Source organism: Barbus barbus (genome assembly GCF_936440315.1).
Source record: "Barbus barbus genome assembly, chromosome: 23".
In the NCBI taxonomy this organism is placed as follows: domain Eukaryota; kingdom Metazoa; phylum Chordata; class Actinopteri; order Cypriniformes; family Cyprinidae; genus Barbus; species Barbus barbus.
Genome location: NC_136751.1, coordinates 22,063,595 through 22,091,273, shown reverse-complemented (window position 1 = coordinate 22,091,273; position 27,679 = coordinate 22,063,595). Strand labels below are relative to the sequence as shown.

The following is a 27,679-nucleotide window of genomic DNA, read 5'->3' as shown; positions in this document are numbered from 1 at the left end:
ACCAAGGGTCTGAGAGTAACGCAATTTCAATTCTCTGTATGTATGCGCCGTACATGTGGACGAATTGACAATAAAGCAAACTTGACTTGACTTGACTTAAATGTTATATATATACATATATATATATATATGTGTGTGTGTGTGTGTGTGTGTGTGTGTGTGTGTGTATAACATTAGTATTAGTTTGATACATTATATTAAAGGACTCTCAGAGTCTTCACTATTTCAATTTTAAGATCTATTCATCCATCATTACTTTTGAATATGTCCTGCTGTGATGTGTAAATGCCTGTATAAATATATGAACATAAATACTTAATATAGTATTTTTTTTTTTAGATTTAAAAAAATTATAAAGATTTTTACAGTTATATTGTTTACAAATATGACACAATATTTTACGATAAATCATACTGATAAAAAACCATAAGAAATGTTGTCTTTAGGCAGAAAAAAAACTTTTCATACCTGGTCTTAGTATCTGAAGAGACTTCATTTCTGTGATGACCTGCTCCTCTGTGTCTGTAAGCCTTTGAAAGACTCAGTTTGTACACCGCTGTGAAGAGGTCCAAATGTTATTTCTGTGTGGCATCTACTCCAAAAACTTCAGTCCCCATGTTCAAATAAAAGAGGTATTGGGGTGGGGTGGGAGAGAGAGAGAGTGGTGCTTCACGAATCTACTTTATCAATGCAGTTCATGATTTGATTACTGACTATTCTAAATAATAGGTTTAAAGACTGCAAATGTGGAAATGTAGTGTTCATACATGTGCATATTTATCAAAAATGTTCATTTCTAAATGTTCACGTCAAATACAGGACGTCCTCATTAAACAAAAGTGTGTAAAAAGTACTGCACAGAAGGAATGACACGAAACACTTTAATCATGTGTTTTATCGGGACGCGTGAAAGCAACAGCTTTCATTAAATACAAACTACAACTTCCATAGCGTCATGAAATTCGTACGTTTCCGCGTGCGTCTTGACGCAGCGCGCCGGAAGGCGTGTGTGCACTGCGTCTCCGCCGTCAATGCGAACGAAGTAAGAGGCACCGAGAGTCAAAGCTAAAATCCGCATTCAAGACAAGATGGCAGGGTTGCCCCGCAGGATCATTAAGGTAACCGTGAAGTGAGACACACTACACATTTTTAGTAATTCTGTTTTTAATCATAATATCACAAAATCCTCAAATATCATTGAAACTATCAGCTAAAGAGAAGCGACAGCTGGATTAGCGTTTGTTAGCCACTTCCGTTTCGGTGCATTCACTCGTCTCCCGAATATGGGTGGGTTAAAAATACATCCACCGCTGTGGAAGGCGGCGAAGGGCCTGTGTCTTATTCATTACAATTTGCAACCCAGAATCAAAAGCATTAAGAAATGACAAACGTCCCCGCACTAACTGAAGTGTAAATGGCTCGCGGTCATTCATTTCTTGCGCTCGAGCTGTTGTGTGTGAGCTCGCGAGCTAACCGCTCCGGAGACGCTAGCTAGGCGTAAAACTAGGTAAAATGGTCGAATTTAAGCAGTCACACAATTATTTCCCCAACGATGTCACTTATAGACAGTCATATGTCTGTTTTCCTGCGTGCAGGATGATTATCTGGCCATTAAGGATACGATTATAAGCAAAACTATTCGGCTCGCCCGCTTCCTGTAGGCTAGGGAAGCTGTTGCGGTGCTTGTGCTGCTAAATGAGCTAATGACTGCAGGCCCCAAACAGAAATGTCAAATAAAATACAAGAAGAGATAATTAAATAAGTAATTAATTGAAAAACAGAACATCCTCAATGAGAACTGTTGTTTATTCCACCAGAAAAATTAAACGTGTAACGCTGAATTAAAGGGACAGTTCACAAAAAAATCCGATTTAAATCGTCATCATTTATTAACCCTTGTGCGTTTCCAAACCAAAAACAAAGGTTGTATGTCAGTCTGGAACACAGAAGGAAATATTAGACAAAATGAAAGTCTCTGTCTCCGTTCACTTTCATATTATAGAAAAAAAATGCAGTGAATGTAAATGGGGACTTGAGCTGTCAGTGTCTGATATTCCCAATTGTCGTCTCCTGTGTTCCACAAAAGAATGGGATAATTTTTCGGAACAACATTAGAGCAAATAATTACTTTTTTATTATTTAATATTGTTAAATAACAGTAAACAGATTTATGGCTAGTGAAATGACACAAGCTGCTTCCTCCTGATAAGATCTAAACTCTGAATGCATGTTTCCGCATATTTATGATAGAAATGAGATGCATTAGAGTTGGCCCTAGTGCATCCTCTGTGCCTCTGTATTTTTGGTTATATGTGGGTACTTCTGCTAATATCTAGTGATTTGCACCTGTACATTTTTTGGTCACAGGGAGGATACCGTTAATTGATTTTATTGCATCTATAAATGTATACTTTCTCAGGTTTGCTGGGAAATTAACTGACTAATGTGAGTTGGAGGGCTGAGAATGTATCCGTAATGTCCCCCAAGCATGAGACCATGACAGGGAGCCCCTCTCTTGTCTGTGTTTGCTCTGCATGGTTTTGACTGTGGGTTATCTGAAAAAAATGTGAGGAATTTCAGTCTGAGTACAATGTATATGTTAACTGAAATAACAGGAAAAACATACAAATAACATATCATATATGGCCGTATTTTGAGTTAGAATGTAATATATTTTTATTCAGCAGACACATTAAACTGATCAAAAGTAACAGTGAACAATTATAATATTGCTATATATAGAATTCAAATAAATGGTCTTTGGAACTTCCTATAAATTACAGGTTTCTGAAAAAAATTCTATTGATAATGAGAAGAAATGTTTTATTCAGCTTTGCTGACACAGGAATAAATTTAGATTTTCAGGTATATTCAGGTATCTTTTGCGAATAGGTTTGTCACACTGAGATTGTAATATCCACTCTTTGGCACAAGTTCTCAGATGCCAAGTAGACAATCTTTCAGGTGTAGAGTACAGCATAGTACAGCAGTTCTCAGATGAACGACGTCTCCAGACTCAAGCATTCCACAGGTGATATCAGATTCTCATTAGTCATATAGGTGTGAGTTTCCAAAGGGCTTTAAGGTTCAGCCCTGTCTCTCTCTCACATGACGCCAAAGTGTCTTGATTCAGTTTTAGTGACAGTCAATTTAACCCTAGAAGACTTAGCTTCAGATGAAACATTGCTCTAATGCCGGGTATATACACTAACTACATTATTTTAGGTCCGATTTTCACATGCCGACAGTCTTCTAGAGGTTGCCATAAAAGGCCAAAATCTGTAAAAGTATGATTTATCTAATTATTTTTCAGCTTTGCCATCACAGAAATAAATTACATTTAACATATTCAAATAGAAAATAGTTATTTTAAATTGTAATAAAAATGTTTGTGCTAGATTCCACTCACTTGATCTTGCGCCATTCCATGTATCACTTCTCGTGTATGCATTTTATAAAGGAGACCAAGTTGTTGGGTTGTTTCCTAGTGAAATATGTAATGTGTGACCCCCAGTTGGTGATCTCTCATGTAAAATGCAAACCACAGCTGCTTCATGATGCCCAAAAACAGTTTTGTAGTGTGAAAGGAACAGAGATCCGGTGGCTTTGAAAACTGGAATTTTACCCGGCATTCATGAGTAATGCACACCTTTGTGATATAATACCATGATAATACTATGCTAAATGTCATTGAGCAGTGCAAGCTACAGGACAGCGTAAAGGCTGATCATGTAATAAGAACTGATTTGATATTGAAATTGCAAGGCAGTGTCTTTTCTAATGTCCTGCAAAGAGAGTGTTTACTGAAAACATTGTGAGTGCCTAACCAGCAGTGTTTGTGGTGATTTAAGATCATCCTCTACCTTACTGAAGGTTAAGGGTACTGTATTATATGTAAATATTGTAGTTCTGACGTTAGTAACTATATTTAAACAAAACGTTTGTGACTTAGTTGATATTTACATTAAAACACTTATCTTATTTAAGATATATACACTTTCAGGAAACCTTTCATGGTTCAATTAGTTGTGCCTACAGTACCATTCAAAACTCTGGGGTCATTGTTATGTTAAAATGTTTTTGAAACAAGTCTCTTATGCTTACCATGGCTGAATTTATTTGATTAAAATACAGTAAAATGGTGAAATATTACTAAAGTTTAAAATAACCTTTCTAATTTCATTTATTTTAAAATGTAATTTATTTCTGTGATGGCAAAGCTACATTTTTAGTATCCTTTACTCCAGTCTGCAGTGTCACATGTGTTCTAATATGCTGATTTGCGGCTCAAAATGTTGAATTTTTGTAAAAACAGTGATGTAATTTTTTGATTAATAGATCGAAATAACTTTTTTTTTTTTTTAAATAAATCTTTTGTAACATTAGCAAAAGTAGCATGTCTTTACTGTCACTTTTCATCATTAATGCACCTTTGCTGAATAAAAGTTTTCATTTCTAGCAAAAATAAATATATTGCGGACCCCAGCTTTTGAATAATAATATACAAGCTTGCTTTAATAAAAAATGAATAAATAATAATAATAACATGCAGCAGATTTCAAGTTTATATGCTAATTTGTTAAACACTTTTGTCTACCGATAAGAATGCAGGACTCTCATCTCAAAGTAACTCATTTTACCATGTTTAAATAAATTCCACAATCTTCATCCTAAGGTCTGTGTGGAAACTCTGTCTAGGCTTGGTTGTATTTACTTAAAATATCCCAGAATCTAAAATTATTAATGGCCTGTCAGTACTTATATCACCTAGCCATACCGATTTGTTTGCCATTGGAATGTGCTGTGTTGATGCAGGACAGTTACATGTAAGTAAGTCTTCGTTACATGACCATTGTGGAAGATTACAAGTGAAGCGATACATTTTTTCAAAAACACAAAACTGTTGTCACTGTGCACGTTACATGTTGTCTCTTTCTACTGATTTGTTTACTCCTGTGTACCCGACTATCTCAATACCAGTGCTTTGGCTAATTAACTGAGTGTGTAGATTCTTGATGTTCCAGCCTAACTGATCCAGTTTCCATGTGTCTGTGTCTGTGTGTGTGTGTGTGTGTAGGAAACACAGCGTTTGTTGGCAGAGCCGGTGCCAGGTATAAAGGCAGAGCCAGATGAGGGGAACGCTCGCTACTTCCATGTGGTCATCGCCGGACCTCAAGACTCCCCCTTTGAGGGAGGAACTTTTAAACTTGAACTCTTTCTTCCTGAAGAATATCCCATGGCAGCTCCGAAAGTACGCTTCATGACCAAAATATATCACCCCAATGTAGACAAGCTGGGAAGAATATGTCTAGATATTTTGAAAGGTGAGAGACTGTTTTATTTCATCTTCTAAAACGGGTAGGCAGCGTCGGTCCTGGAGTGCCGATGTCCTGCAGAGTTTAGCTCCAACCCTGAAAAAAACTCACCTGCCTGTAGCCCTAGTAATTCTGAAGATCTTGATTAACTTGTTCAGGTGTGTTTGATTAGGGTTGGAGCTAAACTCTACAGGACAGCGGCACTCCAGGACCGACGGTGCCTACCCCTGTTCTAAAACTTTCTAAATAGCAGATCATGCTGATTTTAGTCATCTTGACCTAATCACGAATGTAATTAGTGCTTAATGCTTTAATTCTGCTATAATGGAACACATTTTCTTGAGACATGGAACAAAACGTGATTCATCATTTTATCTGCCATTAATTTTTAAAGGGGTCATATGATGCGATTTCAATTTTCCTTTCTCTTTGGAGTATTACAAGCTGTTCATGCATAGATAAGATCTCTAAAGTTGCAAAAACTAAAGTCTCAAACCAAAATAGTTCTTTTTAAAAGTTAAGACTTGTCCACGCCCTCCTAAAACGCCTCATTTAAACATGCCCCAACATGTCTACGTCACAGTGTGGGAAGATTTGCCTAACACTGCCCAAATGTATACGGAAAGAAAGAGGGCGCAACTTTTATTCTCGCTGTAGTATTGTTGGTGCCGCCGGCGCCATGTCCTGGAGATGCTGTGTTTCGCTGTGAAAGAGAAACTACTTAGTTTGGGCTTCCAAAAGAGGACACAACTAGAAATCAGTGGTTAAGTTGTATTTACAACACTGTTCCAGAACAGTTCAACCCAAATATTAGAGTGTGCAGCGCGTTTTATGTAGGCCTACAATGCTGGCTTGCACAAAGGCTGTTTCTATAAAGTGGGGCAATTCCAGCTTTGCAAGGACAGTCCGGCGCTTCTGACTCACAGCCTGTAAGTATGTTTTCATATTTAAAGAATTTGCCACTGACATTTCAAATGTTATTTTTTTTTTTTTTTTTAGCAGTGTAGAGTAGCGCTTCTTGTTTGTCATTTCTCCGATCACAAATGCAGACATGGTAATGTTTGTGAAAAGACACTATAAGTCATTGTAATCAGTAATTATGTCCCCACTGGATGCAACAAATCCCTCGTTTATAATGGGTTTTATTGTTTTTGTGTTGTCACGCTGGGACACGGCATCACAATACAGTAAGTGGTGTAACATTTCCGCCGCACGCTTGTGGTATTCGGCCAATCACAATGCACTGGATAGCTGGCCAATCAGAGCACGCCTCGCTTCTCGGAACGATGAGCTTTGTAAAGCGCTTTTCAGAAAGGCGGCGCGTAGAGGAACAACAATAATGTACATTATGTGGAAAATAATGTTTTTTTTTTCAACCTTAAACTGCATAAACGCATTGCATTACACCAAAAACACAAAATAATGTTCTTTTTAGCAACGTTCTATGACCCCTTTAAAAATGGCAACATTTCTCTTTTGAAGTTAATCAGATGATCACTAGATGTTTCATTATTTAGATGTCACGTCACATCCAGAAGGGCCAGTTTCTATATATCACCTGCTGGGACTTCAAACACATCATGCATTTTTATATACATTAACATCTACATGTATAGGGTTAGCAAGACTTATTTTATTTAGAAATATATTAATTACTACTTTTATCCTGCTAGGAAGAATTAAATTGACAAATAGTAACTGTAAAGACATTTTATGATGTAAAATGTTATAAATAAATACTGCTCTTTTGAACTATTTATTCATCAAAGAATCCTGAAAAAAATATGTATAACAGCATTCACAAAATGAAGAAGCACAACTGTTTTCAACATTAATAATAAGAAGAGATATTTCTTGACCACCAAATTAGATTTTCAAATAATTTCTAAAAGATCATGTGACACTGAAGACTGGAGTAATGACTGCTAAAAATCTGCTTTGCCATCACAGGAATAAATGAAACTAAATGGCTACTTCATTTAATACATGTGATATGCAAGATATGATTTTGTCATGTGAGTTTCTGTATAATGGTGAAAATTCAATAGATAAAGCTAAAAATGAGAACAGCCTTTGTTCTCAGTTCATTCATTCATCATTGTGAATGCTAGACTGTCAATATTTACAGTAATTTATATTATAGAATTGTTTTGCTCAAAATGATAGAAAACAGATAAAAAACTTAAAGCATATTTAAGATCTTTGTCCAAAATAATTCCTTGCTACATAAAATTTTATTATTCTGAATTATTTAATTTTTTTCATTTCTGTAGCCTGTCACAGTAATAACTGAACAGTAGACAGTAAAAATTATAAATATCTAAATTTTTCCCCTTACTTTTGGTTGAAGTAAGCAATAAAATGTGCTGAAAAAAATTGGGAAATTAGGATTTTGTCCCTTGAGTAGTCTGTGGGAGAAAAATGAATACGAGTTATGATTTCTGGAAAAGACTTATTTTATCTTCACCTCAGAGGATTGGCAATTTAAGTCTATTAAATTTTATAGCTCCCTTACCTAACATGCACATAGTGTGAAAGGTTTGCCCATTTAATCTCTTTTGGAAGATTGAGGATCTCAGATCACACTTTTGACTCCACAGATAATGATCTCTCTGTTCGACTGTCCAGGGCTGGATTTGGCACATATGGTAGCTAGCAGCTACTTTTCTGCTAATGCTCTTTCTCTTGTTTATCTCTCTACATGGCATGATGTCACACAGATAAGTGGTCTCCAGCCTTGCAGATCCGCACAGTGCTGCTATCAATCCAGGCATTACTAAGCGCTCCCAACCCTGATGATCCTCTAGCAAACGATGTCGCAGAGCAGTGGAAGACTAACGAAGCTCAAGCCATAGAGACAGGTGGGTGCTGGTTAAATGCATTTAAAGGCATAGCTGATTCTTAAAGAAAATTCTTAAATTTTCTGATGAAAAAATAAAGATAATTGAGTTTGTCTTACGATTCAGCCTTTCTTCTCTCCGTTCTGAGAAAATATTGCAAAATATAAACCCGCAATTCTGGGAAAAACTTGTTTAATGAGAAACTCAAAATTGTGAGAAGTCAATGATGAGTTAAGTTATAATTGCAAGATGTATTTTAGAATTTCGAAAATATCGCAACTTTATTTTTTCCCCCACCACAGAATAAAAAATAAAGGTAATTGCAATTTTTTTTTCATAATTCAGAGTTTTTTTTCCTCACAATTGCGATCTAACTTTACATCTAACTATTCTGAGTTTATATCTCATAATTCTGAATTTATATTAAAAAAAGGTTTTAAAATTGTGAGAAGCCCAATTACCTTTTTATTTTTATTTTTTTAAATTCCATGGCGGAAACAGGCTTCCATACATTCTGAATCTTAATTACTGACTTCTGCAGAACACAATACATTTAAAATATTTTTTTTCCCCATATAATGACAATGAATTGCTTCCAGTATTGTTTATGGACAAAAACAGTCTTCAAAACATTTTTCTTTTGTGTTCAACTTCAACACAAGAAAATCATAAAGGTTTAGAATGGCACGAGGAATCCATCTCTGAATGAGTAAAAGATATTGCTAATATTTATTTGTCTGTTTGTTTTAAATTCACTTACATTAGAGGTTTTTCTCTGGGTGTTCAATAAGCTTTAAGAGCTTTAAGAGGCCAGTGATAGTCTGTGTGTCCCAGAGGCCTTAATCCATAATGATGCTCTTGCGAAATAGTTCTTCTCATGTAGCTGCATTCGAAGTACATTGTTTTGCTGTTGCTAATTGCTTTTTACAGTTAGTCGTAATGAATTGGAAAAATCTGCACCCTTTTTGTTCACACAACTAGAGTTGAAGTCAGCTTTGTGCTGAAGATACCAAGTAATTTAATTCTGCATTTGTTTCTTTTTCAGCCCGAACATGGACCAGGCTTTATGCCGGAAACAATATTGAAGTCTAGAATTGTATGTGGGGAGACAAAAAGAGAGAGAAAAACAAGGAAGTCAAGAGTGAAAACAACTCCATGTTCTGCCAAGACCTATTCATTTTCATGTAAAGGACACAGTCTTAGGAAACACAAAATTATGATAAACTGTAAAGAATATATTAACACAAAAGTAAAAAAAGAAAACTTCAGACAATTTGTGATTTAAATGCACATTAGTACAAAAAATGTCTTTGTCCTGATTCACTGCTGTTGAGATGCATGGGCAGATGATCTACTCATACGGCTTTCTTTTACAGTGGTTGAGGAGGTAGCCGCAGTCTTCTGCTATGAAGCGTGCATTAAAACTGACTGTCATTTGTCTGTCCCTTTTGTTTGTTTGCTTTTGTGGGAGGGGGGTAACTTTTTATTTCTTTTAACCCATTTTCTTCTTATTGCTCTTTTTTTTTTTTTTTTTTTTTTTTTTTTTTTTATTAATGAGAAGCAGCAGACTAGCCCCCATTTAGAGCACCCTTTCTGTCAAACTGCAGACATACCCTGATAGCAAAAAAGTGTAAGTTCACTAAAATGGAAAAGAGATGCCAGATTTAAACCACATGCAAACAGTAATTTCACCTGGGAAATGGTTCAACTGGAAAGTCGTTCCACCATCACATAAACTTAAGGATGTAAACCCTAATGTAGACTTGATTTATGTTTTGGACTACGGGCAAGGTAGCGCTAGCGTGAAAGGAGATTTTGCGTAATATTTCTTTTAGTATAACAATTCTGTTAATGTATCCGGTTTTAGTGTTTTGTTTTATCTATCTTGCCATCGCTGTACTAATTGCACTCTTGAAACTCTATCATTGCGTGCTTTTTATTTTCTTGTGTCCATCACAGTCCAGTGCATCGAGATTCATTTGTCTGTTTCTTCCCTTAAGCATTTATTTTGAAACGGGGGAGGGGGGAGACAAATGATGAATTGTGAGATTTTGGTAAAGGAGTGGGAATGTTTGCACTGCAGAAACATTGCAAAAGATCAATAAAGGCTTTGTCTCAATTTCCATGATTGGTCTTTGGTTAAAACATCAATTTCAACCGTGTTTGTAAGTTCCTGCTTTCTTTAGAAAGGGGAAAAAGATCCTGCTTTTTAAAATGTCCACACACATGTTTCTGTTCTTTCTGTAAATAAAATCTGTTGATTAATAAGAAATATTTATGGTGGTGGTTTTATTACATTTCCGAGAATGACTAACACGTGCTCATTTGTTTTTTCGTGTCTTGCTGTTTTACTGCCTTTCAGAAGGCTTTCATACGCTGGAGAAAATATTAATCGCAGCATAATGTTTATCATTACTCCAAAATAACGTGTGATCAGTTATAGATTTATTTTAAGGTATGAAGATTGCTGTTGTGCCTATATAGGGCGATGTTTGCATCTTTAAACTTTATGAAATATCTGGAGTCAGCGTTTCCCATACTGTTTCTCCTACAATATTAAACAATTCGACATTTATTTAGTAGTTGCACGTTTTAGTAAAACCTCAAATGGTACGTTTTATGTGTATAATTTCTGCTCTTTGACTATTAAAGTAATTTTTTTCACTAGCTCAGTCAAATCGTCGATTCACTCTTATAGTCGAACCTGTCAGAAAAAGTTGGTTTGCTGTTCAATTAGTCGGCGTGGCGTTGATTCGAGAACATCAAAGAGTTAAAATAATGAATTATTCTTGAAATAATATATTCTGTTTTTGCGCTCTCAAATGATTGTATTTATTCACGGCTACCAGCAGATGGCGCCAGTACAACATCACAATCTGTTCTCGCGCTGCAGCGTGGCTTTTGTCTCTAGTGTTACATTAATAACTGCTGACATTTGTATACAAATTATAGCGATGCAGCATTGTTTAATTCTACCCTCTTCTAACGCTCGTGAATCAGTTTCCTCTTTTGTTTGGCGGCTGGGATGATGTCTCATTCATATTTTCAGAAAGGGAAACGCCTATCTGTTGATGGTATCTTGGGTTTGTAACGCAGATCCTATTGCAGCTGATTTAAAGCGACTGCGCAGAGCCGGAGAGCCGCAGCAGAGGAGTGTTCACACAGCAGAAACCAGCCACCATGCTCAAGACGAGAACACCTCAACTCACAAACTCCGCTGTCAAGAGAGGAATTATGTCTTCAACGTGAGGCGCGTCTTGTGAATGCAAACTGTATGATCAGCCTGGGAAATCTGGGACGACTTTCAGCTCTTGGCCTGAAGGGCAGCTGCGTTGCGCGTAGGATCCAAAAACTAGGCTACCGAGAACACTTGTATTCTTGTTTTGTTCGGAGAAAACCCCACATGATGAAATTTAAGCCCAATCAGACAAGGACATATGACGGAGAGGGCTTCAAAAAGCGAGCAGCGTGTCTGTGTTTCAAGAACGACCGGGAGGACGAGGTAAAGCTGAGAAAAGTGCAGATGTGTTTGGTGGTTTACATGTAGGCTACTACTACTGACGACAGAAATAGATATTACAAGCCGTTTTTCAATTGTATTCCTTATTACTAACAATATATTTTACAATACAATTAATATTCCATTAAGTAATGTAAGCCAACCAATAGTGACTCGAGTCCTTCTTATTTGGTAACAGTTTACAATAAGGTCCCATTACTTAAACGTAGTTAATCACTTCATTGTTAGTTCACTAACGTTAACAACTAGAACCATCCAGTGGTCAACTCAATTAGTTAGTAGTCACTAAGTAGTGACTATTCCACTGCAACATTGCCATTGAAATGTATCTGTGGTTCAGGTATAAACTACTATTTTCTGACCTAATCCAGTTCACTAGTAACTATTCAATAGGTACTGTTATTTCTTAGTTACTAATATATTCCAATAGTATCATTCCAGTTTTACTAGTTGTACTTTTGCTTGTGACCAGTATCTATCCCAGCTCTAACTTGTAACATTTCCTATTTTACTAGTTAACTGTTCATGGATAATTCAATTAAAAATTGTACTAGTAAAATTAAAAAATGAATACATGCTGGTAGTGCTACAAAAGCTGAGTACCAGTAACTAATAATATTTAAAAATAAGGATAATTTTGAGACTAATCATTTTTTCAAAATCAAATGTTGTATCTGCTAATATTTAGGGTACTTGAATTGAGCTTACATGAGCCATCATTAACTAACCTTAACTAATGGGAACTTCTTAAGTAATAGTAACGTAAATAGATAGTAGTTCATTTTAAGGACAGAATTTTAAAATGGCTTGTCATATTTCACCCTTTTTAACTCCCTAAAGTAAATATGCACTGTACTACACCCAAGTAAAATCACAATGATAAGACTCTTATGGGTGGTTCTCACGACCACTAATTCATGATTCATGTCTAGAAATATATGACTCTGCATGGAGGACTGATGGCAGGTGTTATAAATGTAATCAATGAGATCAGCTCGCTGAAAGCCAGCAGTGAGCTTTACTCCTGAGTAATGACAGCTGTCCACAACAGGTAGCAACTGACCTTCTGCTTAAGACATGATTTCTCATTCAGATCCTATCTCACAGCTGTTACCCATTATCTAAGTTTTTGTGGTTTAAGGTATTTGTATACTGTTTTGTAGTCTATATGAGAGAGAGAATAAGGGGACACGATGTTCTTAAACTGCAGGGTTGTTGCCTAATCTTTTTAAAATGTACCACATCAGCCAATGCTAGTATGAGATTTTAGTTTCAAACAGTTAGTTTGATTGGTCTGCCACAGGTTTGGTAAGTATTTATTAAAATCAGAGACTCAGTTGAACTATATGTAGTTTAATAGAGGCTCTATAAGGGGTTTACCCAAAAATCAATCACTTACATAATTTACTCACCCTCATGTATTTCTAAACCATGACTTTAGAATGGAACACAAAACCTAATTTAAAGTCTCTCACTGAAAATTCTTAAAGAGCAGTGACTATTAAATTTATCATCCGTAACATTTTGCGACCTCTTTGAAAGTAGGTTCGGCTTAGACTAAAAATACTGTCTATTATGAAACGTGTCAGTCACAGTCGAGGTGTTCTTGACTTCTGAGATGAGGGCTTGACCCGATGTGGGTAGTGCACTCAGAAATTACAGGAAAATGCTGTTGTATACACAAACACATCCTCATAGATGTCTTCTTTTCCTTAAATGAACTCAAACTTGTTCAAAGTACCAAGTCAGTGTATCTTAAGAAGTACCGCTAGAGCTGTTGAAGTTTGATTACATAAGACATGTTGGGCGCTTTGGACCCTGAATATTCCGCATTGCAACAGGACCTGGTCTCCCAGGTCTCTCCTCCATGTGATTAGCACTGAGAGGGGGGAGGAGAGGTGGTAAGTTACACTATGTTCTGAGGCTCCAAGTGACCTATCGGCAGCAATTTATAGAACCAGAATGACAGCACCCACTGTCCCCTGATGGACTCCTTTTCCCGCTTTTTAACAGTCTTTTTCTGTCTAATTGATTCAGTCGATTGCAGTTTTGCAATATTTTTTATTTTTTTTTATCCTCCTGTTTGGGGAGAATTGTACTTCTTTTTTGTGTATTTCTATTGACTCCTGATCATTTTAATAGTTGAGTATAGGAACTCGATCTACTGTGGATGTCAGTACATTCCTGTCATAGCGACAGTTAGCGGAGTTCAGGCGACAACATTGCATATCCTCGAGAAGTGCACTAAGTGCAGTCCGTCAGCTCTTCTGCTGTTTGTGCTCCTGTCCTACTGCAAGATTTCACAAAGACCCATAAAAATAATAGCTGAATCTTCACATTTTTCTAAGAAAATGAAAAAGGTACTTTGCTTGTCTAAAGCTCACCGTTATGGTCTGGTTGGTGTTTTGGGTGGATGTCAGGGCAGTGTTATGCATTTGCTAATGTGTTTTAATTGATTTGCGAATCAGTATCTGCATATCTGCTAAATAAGAACGTGTGTACATGCATACATAGATATATGTGTGTGTGTGTGTGTGTGTGTGTGTATATGTGACCCTGGACCACAAAACCATAAGGGTCAGTTTTTCCATCATTTATACCAATTGAGAGATATATCATCTGAAAGCTAAATAAATTAGCTTTCCATTGAAGTTTTGACATTTATGGTATATCTTCATGGACCATGATCTTTACTTAATATCCTAATGATTTTTGGCATAAAAGAAAATCGATAATTTTGATCCATACAATGTATTTTTGGGTATTGCTGCAAATATACCCGTGCTACTTATGACTGGTTTTGTGGTCCAGGGTCACATATATAACCTATTTATAAATTTATATACACTACTGTTCAAATGTTTTGTCAATATGTATTTTTGAAAGTAACTGACACTTTTTATTGAGCAAGGGTGCATTGAATTGATCAAGTGACGGTAAAGACTTTTATGTTGTTACCAGAGATTTCAGTTGTAAATAAATTCTGTTCTTTTGAACTTTTTATTCATCAAAGCAACTCGAAACCAAATTTTCACAGTGTTCAAAAATATTTGGCAGTTTAATTAAATAATGACTTAAAAATTTTATTAAAATGATGCATATACACACTGGTAAAGTCAAAAGTTGAGCACAGAATTGTGGGATACAGTATTCCACACGGTGTGCTCTGTTGTGCTCCATGTATGTAAAAAAAAAATTGCATAGTGTGCTGCAGCAATAATAAGTACACTATTTCGAACATAGCCTATGATAAATCTGTGGGATTTTTTTTGCCTAATTATCATTGAAACAGTGTTACGTAAACATGACTGGTTGACTTTTCAATGTGGTTCTCTTGAGAGTGTGGTTTATATATGTGTGTTTACAATCAGAAAGAATACTGCTGATACAGTGCTTCTGAAAAATGTGTTTGTGTTTTTGGGTGTGCTTTTGGTTTGAGCCACTGTCATTCTCTCGCCCACTTATGACTTGTATCGAATGCGTTGGCTTTGCTTGTTTTAGTCTTTGGATGGAGTTGTCCTAAACAAAAGTAGATTTTATAACTCTAGCTATTGTTTAAGTGTACAAACATTTATGTTAGCGATAAGCTGTAATTTCAGATCTACCACAAGGACCACATTCGCCTCAGTGACTTTATTGCAGGTTTTGAATTGTCAAGCTGGTTCGATAACAATAATGCTGGAGTAGTGCTGGAGTAGTCATAGCAACAATGATTCTGTTAAATGCGAACATGATACAGTGGACTGAACCTGAACAATGACCCTTAAAACAAACCAGAATGGAACAGCACTCAGTTGCGTGCGGTACGTGACTGATTTTAAGCTGTAAGCATTTCCTCCTTTGGCTTGTGAGCTTTACCTTTCAAACTTGCAAATGAAGTGAAAGGTTTGAAAGCATGAATGTCTTGGTTGCCAGATTTTGTGTTGACGTGCTGTTATGCACGTTAGTTATTTTATCACGGCAGTAGCTTCTTTGGTACACTAGCAACTGGAAGGCCATGGGTTCGATTCCCAGGAAAACACGTGTAAGAAGTTTCACAATATTATGTGAATCTTGTAATACTTTTTGTGAACTAGTCCATAAATAGTTTCACAGACTCTCCTGGAACCTCAAAAACAGCCCTGACCCTGATGCTAATCGTGACTGGAATACAGCCACTGTTTGCTGGGGCGAAAAGATTTGCGCACTCTTCGGTCGTGTTTATGATGATGGGGCCACACGTGCTCATGCTGGGATTCATCTTGAGTGTCAGTGGGGCTCTGAACTGGGTCAGTGTGTCAGCAGATGCTCAGGATTGTGAAGGATTGGAGCCTTGTATAATGAGAAAAATATAAATTTATTAGACAGTTGTTTAGGTAATGTTATTCAGAAGAATGTGCTTTTTTATGGTATAAGTCATTGAAACTGTTATCCATTTGTTTTGGCTTTCAGACCGTCCTTGATTTTAGAATGTTCTTTATCCTTAATTTTGAACGTCATTAGTTGCTAGACTGATCTATAAACAGTAGGGTTGTGTACCCTTTAGAACTGGGTTAAAAATGTTTTTAAATTCTAATTCAGGTTAAATGTGAATCAGGAAAATATTTTATTAAAAACACTTTATTAAACATTGTTAATTTTTTAGTTTAAGCATTTTATTTCAGTTAAACTTGATTAATTAAAATTACTAAAACGTAATACAAATAAAGTATAATTAAATGTAATAATGAAAACTATAATAGTATCTCAGTGATACTAAAATAATTTGAAATAATTTTAAAGGTTACAAAAAAGGTACTTGACTTGATTTTGATTTAGAATGGAATGCAAAATTTAACATTTTAAATGAAAACGTTTAATTTCATTTAATTTACCCATAAATATTGTCATAACTTATTTTTTTTTATTAAATATTTATACCTATATTTATATTTAAAGTGCCAGCTGTGGTAATTTTATTTTATTAATTTCATAATTTGTGTTTTGTTTTATATACACATTTTCTCTAAAATGTTATAAACACTTTATGAATTTATCTTTATTACTACCTTAACTTTTATGTTACGGATATGGTTGAAGAAATTTCCCAGAATGCTCTAATATACCCAATGTAATATATAATCAAAATATTCCAAATTTAATGTCAGTTAATATTTTTATAAAAGGTATTGAACTTTATAGCATGTGTGGCTGTAATATTAAACAATGTAGATAACACTTTGAAACCGTAGTACTGCCAGAAGTTTTGTTATCCTTGTGGCTTAGTTTTATTAATTTATCAGTTCCAAGGATGACTGTATCAAAAGAGTTATCAAAATAGCTTTTATTGTTATCAGTGGGTGGGGAATTTTGCTTGCCATGTCACATAGCCAAATGTTGACTGCTTACTGGAATGAAAGTGCACTGAATTGCTAAAAAATAAAGGTGAGCAATGCTAATTGCATCCTGCTTTCTATATTATGATGCTGTATTTTTATGTTTGTATTCTTTTAACAACTCGCTGAACCTGCATTAGTTGGCATATTGATTCTTAGGTTTTCCCAAATTAAGGCTATGACTGAGCACTGTGAAGGCTGAACCTGTGAGATTTCTCCACATCTCTCATGGTCACCTGGTCTGGCCGCAGCTGTTTTTGCTTCCACAACTCATACCCCAAAGCAGAGCTTGACTCTCAGCAGACAGAATCTGTCACTATGGCTGAGGCAGCTGTTGCTGGTAGTTTATTTATAAGAAGTGAATTCACAGATATACAATTGCCTTCTAGAATAGTAGTGGAGAGTGACCGCATTCAGTGAGAGTAATGCAATGGAATCGCAGTAGCTCATTATGGAAGCAGAAATGCAGTCGTAATTAATATAGAATTCAGTAAAAATAATTTATTTGCTTGTTAACCTTTTTATAAATGATCAAGCTTGTAATTATCTGTCAGAACAACCACCTAACAACTGTCCAGAAAACCCTAGCAACTTCTTAGCAATCACTAACCCCAAAATTTGCTGTTAATTTACTCACCCTCAGGCTAGCCAAGAACAGTAAAGATGATTTTTTTAAGCTAACAAACCATGGTCCTAGGTGATTCATAATGCAAGCTAGCTGCTACCGTCACTCTGAGAGTCAAAAAAACAAACATATCAGGCAACACAAAATAGTTCACCCAAAAATGTTAATTCTGTCATTAATTACTCACCCTCACATCCTTCCAAACCCGTAAATCCTTTATTAATCTTCGGAACACAAATGAAGATATTTTTGATAAAATTCGAGAGCTTTCTTACCATAAGTAGATAACAATGCAACTGTTCAAGGCCCAGAATGGTAGTAAGGACATCGTTAAAATATTCCATGTGACATCAGTGGTTCAACTGTAATTTTATGAAGCTACAAGAATACTTTGTGCGCGAAGGAAACAAGAGTAACAACTTTATTCAACAACTCTTCTCTTCTGTGTCAGTCTCCGCTGCGCATTCACGACTGTACCATGACACGTGTGATGCTGCTGACGCAGGAGCCAGCGTTCTAACCTAGAACCCGGGTGTGCTGCGGCTTATTTGCAAAGGGAGGAATGCACACGCATGCGATGTGGTACTGTCGTGAAGCCTGCATCAAATTCTGACACAGAAGAGAAGAAATTTGTTGAATAAAGTCATTATTTTTGTTTTCGTTGCACACAAAAAGTATTCTCGTAGCTTTATAAAGTTAAGGTTTAACCATTAATGTCACAGGGATTATTTTAACGATGTCCTAACTGTTTCTGGGCCTTGAACGAGGTAGTTGCGTTTCTGTCTTTGCAGGGTCAGAAAGTTTTGGATTTCATCAAAAATATCTTCATTTGTTTTTTGAAGATGAACGAAGGTCTTGCGGGTTTGAAATGACATGATGGTGAGCAATTAATGACAGAATTTTCATTTTTGGGTGAATTATCCCTTTAAAACCAGTGGCTCCTGACGATATATTGAGGTCTTCTAAAACAAAGCAATTGGTCTGTGCAAGAAACTGAACATTGTTTACAGCATTATTTCCTGTAAACTATAGCCTTAGCCAAACGGAGAAGTCTGATTCTTTTTCACAAACTGGTTCTTTCGGACAGTTTGTTTCAGAGAAATGGTTCAAATAACTGATTCACCAGTTTATTTACATAATCACGCAATGATGTACCATATACACAAATATAATAAAGCACCTAATAACTATCTCTTTTAAAGGAACACTCCACTTTTTTTGAAAATTGGCTCATTTTACAACTCCCCATGAGTTAATCAGTTGAGTTTTACTGTTTTTTTTAATCCATTCAGCCAATCAAAGAGTTTAGAAAATCTCAACTTTTCAATTTCCATCAGTCTTAGTACACGATGTAACTACAGAAGAGTCAAGCTTTAAATAGGAAGAATATCAAAACTCTTTGGTCATTTTTGAGCAAGATGCTAACGGTCTAATCCGATTCAATTATCTATGCTAAGATAAAAGTGCTACCGCCAGACCCGGAGATCAGCTGAATGGATTCAAAAACGGTAAAACTCAACTGTTTAACTCTTGGGGAGTTGTAAAATGATCCCATTTTCAAAAAAAGTGGAGTGTTCCTTTAATGGTTTTGGATCCCATTGACTTTCATCGTATGAACAGAAACGGTTAAAACGATCTTCAGAATATCATTTTTTTGTGCGTGTTCCACAGAAATGAAATCATAGAGTAAATGATGTCAGAAATGGTTTTGTTTGGACTATCACTTAAATTAAATGAGCTCAACATTTCTCCTAGAGTGCCAGGAAAGTTTATCAGATGGATGGTATTTTTGTAGATTGATGTACTGTGAGCAGTATCAGGTTAGACTCAGTTGTGTAATCAAGATGTTCTGACAAAGTGTTGATGAGCATTTGGATTGGGTCTATCTGACTACGCTTTGTTTGTGAATGTGTGCGTCAGGTTTTGCTTGTTAGCAGCAGTCGACATCCAGATCAGTGGATCGTTCCAGGAGGAGGGATGGAGCCGGAAGAGGAGCCTGGAGGAGCGGCGGTTCGAGAGGTCTATGAGGAGGTGAGCTCAGAAAGACCTCAGCACTGTTGCAACAACATTTATAACAATAGGAAATGTTTCTTGAAAACCAAATCACCATATTAGAATGATTTCTGAAGGATCATGATGTGACCATAATATATTTTAAAACATTAGCAATTAATACTGTGTATGAGAACGACATTCATTAATTTAAGAATGATGATTTTAGATATTTTGCAGGAATCACATTTATCATGTAGGAATCACAAAAGGTTTATCTCCATGTATTAGAGTAAAATAAAAATCTTATCTTCACTGGTTTACTGGGGGGTTACATCATCAGGTGGTCTGTTGGTGGTTCCCGAGTCATTTGAGGGGCTGTTGACCTTGCTCATGTTTAAGTGAGTTATGGGTTGCAGCTGTCCCATATCTTGTCACCAGGATTTTTTGCTTTGCACCATGCATACTGCTTATTGCATACTTGGCAGTATATACACTATATGCTGTGTACTATTTTTAAAAAGTAATATGTGACACTGTATAGCAAGCTGCAAATAGTCATCTCAGTAAGCCAATTTTCGCTTCGGTTGTGGAAAAATGTCTAAAACTTAGTCAAATAATGACTGAAGAAAAATATGATGTAATATTACAGGGATATTTGACCCAAAAATGACAATTCTGTCAAATTCCTGATGCTGTTCCAAACCTGTAGGGCTTTCTTTCTTATGTGGAAAATAAAGGAAGATGTTTTTGAATTTTTTGGTCCATGCAATGAAAATCAATGGGGTCTAATGTGGTTTTGGACAAATTTATGGACAAAAAGTTGCTTTTAATATTTGGCTGAGCTCTCTCTTTAATATTAAAAACTAACGAGTAAGCTTGTTACATGTTTATCTTTTAAAATGTGTTTTACGCATCTAAATTATCCATAAAAAGGCCATTAATGCCTCTCATCCACACTGCATTCCATTCAGTTTTGCCAACACCTTTGACTCAACTGTTACAGATACGGGTATGAGAACTATGGTCATGTGATACCACCACCACCACCACCCTATAGATTCCTCAGTCGTCATTCACAATATGCGCATGAACCTGTTTTCTGTCATCTACAATTTAAGCGGCTTCGCTAAATGAATCTTTTCATGTCTATCTCAGCTAATGGTTATGTTGTTTGTTTCAAGGATGGGCTGTGTCATGACATTGAAGGGCCGTCGTAGAGGTTGCCAAGAGGGTAATTTGTTGACAGCTGTGAAGCATTGCAGCGACATTTAGAAACCGTGTCCTGTTACCGCTGGCCTCGTCTGTCTGAAATGTACATGTCCCAGAGATTCAAGAGTCACAGTGTTTGGACGCTTGTGGTTGCCCAATTTGAATGCAGCTTAATTACAGCAGTCCTTTTTTTTTTTTTTTTTTTTTTTTTTTTTGGTGAAGTTAATTATGGTACGCCAAACCAATAATGACATTTACAGTAGAGCTGTACTGTATCTGACTGTATAATAATATAAAACAGGCTGTGAGTTTTTTTTTTTAATAACATGTTGAATTCTACTCCGTATAATCATTTCGAATCGAATGGTTCAGGTTTTAAACTTCAGTTGCATAACACTAAAAAAATGCATAAGACTTTATTTTTACTTCGAGGGATTTATTTGTTACATAATGGTTTAAAAGGTGTAACTCAAGACATTTGAGTGTTAGGGAGACCCTGGAGGAGACCATAAACCTGTCTGTGAATTACGGCTTGCTTCTGGCTATGGCAACACTCCTGGGACCCAAACTACTACCCCTAGGGGTTTTGCCAGGGGCGGGGTGTCCCAAAGATCTTGGCGTTTTTTAAAACGGGCAGCTTGTGAGAAAGAACCCTGCCATTTTTTTTTGTTTTAAGGATTACCTTAAAAAATTGGTTACTTGTGTCATGTTAAATTAATGTAGACTGGCCATAAAATGTTATGTTTAAATTTGGTCTTTTTCCGGCTGACAGAATGAAAGTTGCTGTTCGTTTTTAGGGTTTGTCTAGGGCCATACACATGTCATGTGACCGTGTCAGATGAGGATACATAGAGATGACAGAAACACGCTCAGGGCGTTTTAAATAGACAAAATCTCTCATAGTCTCTAAAATCGCCCCCTGTTGTTTGTCAGTTCCGATTGGGAATGGTGGTATCAACCCAATTTGCGGGGTAAGCTCGGGCTGGTTGGGGCATTTTGCCGTGTCTGAATGAAGACATGATGTTCCCTTGTGAGCATTATGTTGTCCGGGAATCTCCTGTGTTATGGAAACATGCAGCTCAGGTCTCCCGGATCAGTGAGCCGGGGCTAATGTTCTGGCCTGATGTGTCAGCATCGACTGGTACGGTTCCAGAAATTCAGTGTGTTCATCTTCTTGTTAAGCCGCTGTTAACACGGATGGACTCATGCTGCAGCTTATGTCATAGCCGAAGTCATTTCCTTTTTAAAGTGCCTTAACCCTAATGAGCATCATGTGTATATTTAAATGTTTGTGTGGCCTGATAGAAGGAACAGAACTTGAGTGTTTTCGTTAGTTATCTTCATAATGTTTGTGTATGATTTATAGTTTGAGGCCATATTTAAAACCGAAAAGATCTGTCTAATGCTTTTTCTGTGTCCGTTTCTGCTTAAACAGGCTGGTGTGAGGGGCACCCTTGGCAGGCTACTGGGGGTGTTTGAGGTAAGACTGCCAAACTGCCTTATATAAAGTAAGACGTTACTCAGCCCCTCTTAGCACGTCGCTGATGCTTCAATAAACAAGACTTTATTTCATAAACATTTATAAATATCTTATCTTCACACCTTCTCAATGCATGTTTTACTGTTTCACACATTGCGTAGCCATGTGATAACTTTATTTCTCATTCTGTACAGCAGAACCAGGACAGCAAGCATCGGACCTATGTGTATGTGCTTACTGTTACAGAGACACTGGAAGACTGGGAGGACTCGGTCAATATTGGTGAGTTGATGTTATGTGTGTAAATGGTTCAGTTAGTCAGATGTGTTTTAGTAACTCACTCCTTCAAGTGATTCAGATTCACTAAAAAGAAATGACTCGAAGTCATTGACTCAGAATCAGACTTCACTGATTACGCTGTAGATTCAGTTTACCATACTCAGAGGAAAGAAAGAATTTTATCAAGGTATGACGGCAGTGTGACGTGTTTGAAAGCCATTTTTACTAATTAAGTTGTGGGATTTCAGCCATTGACTACTTAATTGAGTCCTCTCAAGAAACTCACTTGTAACTTTACCAAAGTGACCTCTTCCCATGTCTACAGTAAATCAATAAGGGACTTTATTTGTGTGGAAACAGCTTAGTCTGCTAACAGGACAGAATTTAAATAGTTTTAGACGAGCTTATCATAACCAGCTCATTTCTTTTGCTAAGACACAACTGCTGGTCTGTAAGCAGCTGCAAATATGGGGATTTATATAACTATTTTACTAAGCTATTACAGAACAAGAGCTGGCATGTGGATTAGCCACTTAAAACCTTTTCCTTATTGATTTATTTTTTTTTTTTGTCCGGAAGGATACACAATAACATTTGCCCACAGACAGCGCAATTCAAAACTTGCACTATTTGTAGATGCGAGGAAAGAAAAAAACGGGTAATCCTTCACTCCCGGCAGCCGTATAAATAGACCGAAGTTTGTTCACAGGGAGGCGTGCTGTTAGCAGGGGCACAGTTGTTTTCCAGTTAGCGTCACTACACTCCCCTATCACTGGCCTCGCTCTGCCTGTACCATAGTTTCAGCTGCCAAATAGGGCATCATAACCTCAATACACAGAGAGGAAACGGGTTCACTCGACACAGAGCTGAGCAGCAAATGCAAAAAAGGTCAATAGTCTGATTGTCAGAAGTAATGACCTTTAACCTTCCTGCATTTATGACATCTTTAAAAGTACTTAAGGTGAATCTTTAAGTTTCAGCACTTTGTGAGAGACTGTTTTCAGGACTATAAATACAGTGGAATGTTTGTCAGCCAGATGGTTGGGCAGCCAAACGTTTGACAAGTTCACAGTGAAGTTGACCTTTTGTACCGTATTTAAAATAAAGCTATACATTTTTAAACCCAAGCAGCAAGTGTAGTTAATAACAGTATGTTAGAAGTAAATGAAACTCTTGTGAGAACACAATTAATTTTCAGTCACCTCAGGCAATGGACAAAATGTAATTACACTCTTCAAAACAAAGGTCCCAAAAGGGGGATTTGTAGCAATGCAATAGAAGAACCAGTTTGGCTTCTCTCAAGAATCTTTCTTTCTTAAAGGAATAGTTCACCCCAAAATTTAAATTTGTTGAAAGTGTACCCTCAGGCCAAATTTTAATTTTTTTTATTTTTTCCTCTATCCCGCTGTAGAGTGCAGTCGTGGCCTAACCCAAAAACTTACACTGCTAAGTCTAACTGCTCCGGATGTGTGTTCACGGTGTGTGTGTGTTCACTGCTGTGTGTGTGCACTTTGGATGGGTAAATGCAGAGCACAAATTCCGAGTATGGGTCACTGTATGTCACGTCACTTTCACTTTTTTCACTTTCCAAGATGTAAACGAGTTTGTTTATTCATCAGAACAGATTTGGAGAAATGTAGCATTACATTACTTGATCATCAAGTCAATGGGTGCCGTAAGAATGAGAGTCCAAACAGATGATACAAGCATCACAATAATCCACAAGCAATCCACGCAGCTTCAGTCCATCAATTAAAGTCTTGTGAAGTGAAAAGCTTCATGTTTGTAAGAAACAAATCTATCATTAAGGCATTTTATCTTTAAACTTTTGCTACTAGCCAAAAAATTAATCCATAATAATGCTTTCTCCAGTGAAAAGGAGGAAGGTTACATCAAAATACACTGACTTGATCTGTGCATATTCCTCTGCTTATTCAGACAGGATTACTTTTTCACTGGAGAAACGGTTTGACGTTAAAATGTCTTAATGATGGATGTTTTTTACAAACATGGAGCTTTTTATCTCACAAGGCGTTAATAGATGGACTGGAGTTATATGGATTACTTGTGGTTTGTGTTGTTTTTAATCTGCTTTTTGAACTCCCATTCTGACGGCACCCATTCACTGCAGAGGATCCAATGTGTAATGAAAGCGTTCCATGGATGATAAAAGTTCTTCATGGAACCAATAAGCCAATAAGGAACCTTTTTTTTTTTTTTTTTTTTTTTTTTTTAAAGTGTACTATTGTTAATTCAAATGTTTTGTATTGGTTTTCAGTGTTACAAGATGCTATTAAAAATACGTTTTGCAGGTCGGAAGCGGAAATGGTTCAAGATTGACGAGGCGATCCGGGTGCTACAATGCCACAAACCTGTCCACGCGGAGTACCTCCGCAAACTCACTCCTCGCTGCGGCCCCATGAACGGCAACGCTCAGGAGCCAGTAAACACGGATGACAACGCCCCCCTCCGCCAGACAGCCTCACATGACTGTGGACTGCCCCGTTTGCACAGATAGAACTGCCACCAGAGGGCATTGATGCAATGGAAACTATCCTTGGACTGGAAAAGACAGTTTTGCATGTATAATTTCAATGTTTACTATTTGAACCTCTTTTTTTAAGTGTAGAAACCAAAGGCTTGTTGTGAAATGCCTGCAAGTTTCTGGGTCAAAATGAACAAGGAGAGTTATTTTCATAACTTTTCATTTGTAAACATGCATTTCAAGCTAAACAAGAAGATTGTGATGTTAAGTATTAAGCACAGATTAACGGAGATGCTTGCCATGATGGACATTTTGGAAATATTATTTTACAGATGGCTTTAGGTGGAGGAACACAATGAGGAATGTGCCAAGGTTTGATTGTTTTTTAGAATGCATAACTAGGCTGGTCTTTTGAAATGCTGTCTATTTATATCTAATAGATAACTAGGCATATTTGTTAGGCATTGGGTATATAACAATTCTTGATAAAGAACCAAATAAGAAAAAAACATGTCTAATCATGAATTATGTAATATGTAAATAGTCTAAAAGAAGATTTGGGCTGCTTTTGATTATATTAGATGCCTTCATCACAGATATCTACCTGTAATATAGGTTTAACATGCTGTGAAGTTGAAGGTGTTTTCAAAATTTGGTCTTAAATGTGAATTTGCCACATTAAACGGTGCAATCTGATCACCCTTCTTTCTTTTTGCACATACATTTTTAATTTTCCATATCCTGTAAGGCAGAAGAACTACTTTTCAGCCGCTGTCTCTTTAAAACAAGATGGCATTTGGTAAAATGTGAACAAAGAAAAAATATGCTCCTGGTGTCATTGGTCCATGAAAGACTATGGAATGTATATGAGGTCTATATTGCCTGAAGTGATATTCTGAATATTTCAGAAAAAGAGAAGGCAAAACGCCCAATTTAAACCCTAATCTAGTCAAACCAGTGTTTTCTAAAGGCCACAGAAATGCAATACACATGTATTGTCATTATATTAACAATTCTCACATCAATAACTCAAAGGAGGAATTTCATTTAATTTTGCATACTACTTATTTCAACTGGGGCCTTTGCAATCTTCCATAATGAACTTTATGTGGAATTCATTGAATGGGATGGAATATGTTGCCAAACTGTTTTATTAAGACTGTAAATGGTAAACATTGTATCTTTCCTCAGAGGCAAGATTGCATGTTAGGTTGTAAATATGTTTTGATATTAAAAATGTCAGCTTCTGCCTAAGTAGTTTATTTAGTCCCACAGTTTGTTTTAGACAGGATTAAAGAATTGCACTGCTAAACACAGGCACCTCAGCTCTTTACTTGTTTATCAGTGAGGCTTACTTAACACATTTAATATGTAAAAGATTACGGTATTAAAATGTCCCCTATGTGATTTAACCGAAATGGCAAAAATGTGTTTTGCCTGTCTTCGGAAAATCAGAAACACCCTGACAACTTTTAAACGAAATAAACTCATCTCTGTGTTACAGTTGGAATGATCTCTGTAAATGGTGCTGATTGTGGTTACAGGGAGGAATGATAGCTCAACTCCCTGAGGTAAATACCAGATGGGTTTTTAAATGTGATTTATGAGCACTTTAATGCAACGATGAATGGTAAACATGTTTGAAAGAGGGATTCAGCAGCATAGGATAACCTATAATCGGAAAACACCCTTAAAAACTTTCCAAAGAGAATTATGAACTTGCTTGGAAAGTCATGTGGCAAGCCCTCTCCTGGAGGCATATAGTTTACAAGTATGAGTTTATTATGAGGCTGCAAAAACATGCAAGTATGTTGGTCTTCTGTTCAAAAGCTGCAGGCTATTTCTCTATTTTCCAAATGTAAATATCTTTATCCTTACTATAAATCTGCTGGAGAGAAAAAAAAAACATTAAACCACAATTTGTTCTTAGCTGATCTTCCATCTTCCCTGAATTTCTAAATGTTAAAAGTAATGCATTATCCCTAATATATCTGTTTAAAAAGTTTAAAAAGGGTCTCGAGATTGATTATACCTCTCTATTCGGGTGAAAGAGCTTGAAACGATTTGGGAACCCCTATCAAAATGCATCAACAGAGCAGCATACTTTTTGCATACAAAAATATACAAATATCGAAATAAAATTGAATCAGACGACCCATATTCTCAAACAACTTATATACCGGTATATTTGACTATTTCTGCACTTAAATGCTTTAAGAACGTTATATTACGTCTTTCGAAATGATTCATGGGATACGTAGTTCATGGCCTGATACGTTAAATTCGGGTTCTCCGGTTTTCAAATATATGTTTGCTTATATTAGAAACAATCTCTGAGCTGGATGGCTGTGTTTATAACATTGAACATTTTACTGTGGATTTTTTTTTTTTAAATCTTGAATGAAAAAAATGAATGGGAAAATACTTCCGGAATCAAGGCCACTGAAAAAGTGGGCGGTCACTGTTGGGCTCCATTCCGACAAATCCCGCCTTTGACCTAATCTCTCTTTCCACTGATTGGTGGACGCTCCTTACAGACAGCCTATGATTGGGCATTTTAGAAGCCCCTCATGCAAG

The 27,679-nt window shown here is 36.5% G+C and overlaps 2 protein-coding genes across 3 annotated transcripts; both read left to right on the top strand.

Moving 5' to 3' along the window:
- Positions 1–838: 838 nt before the first annotated feature.
- Positions 839–10,431, top strand: LOC306842531 (ubiquitin-conjugating enzyme E2 N). Its single transcript, XM_079373461.1, has 4 exons — positions 839–1,118; positions 5,078–5,324; positions 8,036–8,176; positions 9,201–10,431. The coding sequence occupies exons 1-4, from the start codon at positions 1,089–1,091 to the stop codon at positions 9,245–9,247; spliced, it is 465 nt and encodes a 154-aa protein (XP_079229587.1). The 5' UTR covers positions 839–1,088; the 3' UTR covers positions 9,248–10,431.
- A 592-nt stretch (positions 10,432–11,023) lies between these two features.
- On the top strand, positions 11,024–26,610 carry LOC306842662 (diphosphoinositol polyphosphate phosphohydrolase 3-beta-like). Of its 2 annotated transcripts, none has more exons than XM_079373658.1 (5): positions 11,024–11,657; positions 19,575–19,685; positions 22,294–22,338; positions 22,536–22,620; positions 24,930–26,609. In XM_079373658.1, the coding sequence occupies exons 1-5, from the start codon at positions 11,430–11,432 to the stop codon at positions 25,133–25,135; spliced, it is 675 nt and encodes a 224-aa protein (XP_079229784.1). In that variant the 5' UTR covers positions 11,024–11,429; the 3' UTR covers positions 25,136–26,609. The 2 variants fall into 2 exon arrangements, with proteins under 2 accessions (XP_079229784.1, XP_079229783.1); XM_079373657.1 differs by having other exon boundaries at positions 11,065–11,657; positions 22,533–22,620; positions 24,930–26,610.
- Positions 26,611–27,679: the final 1,069 nt, after the last annotated feature.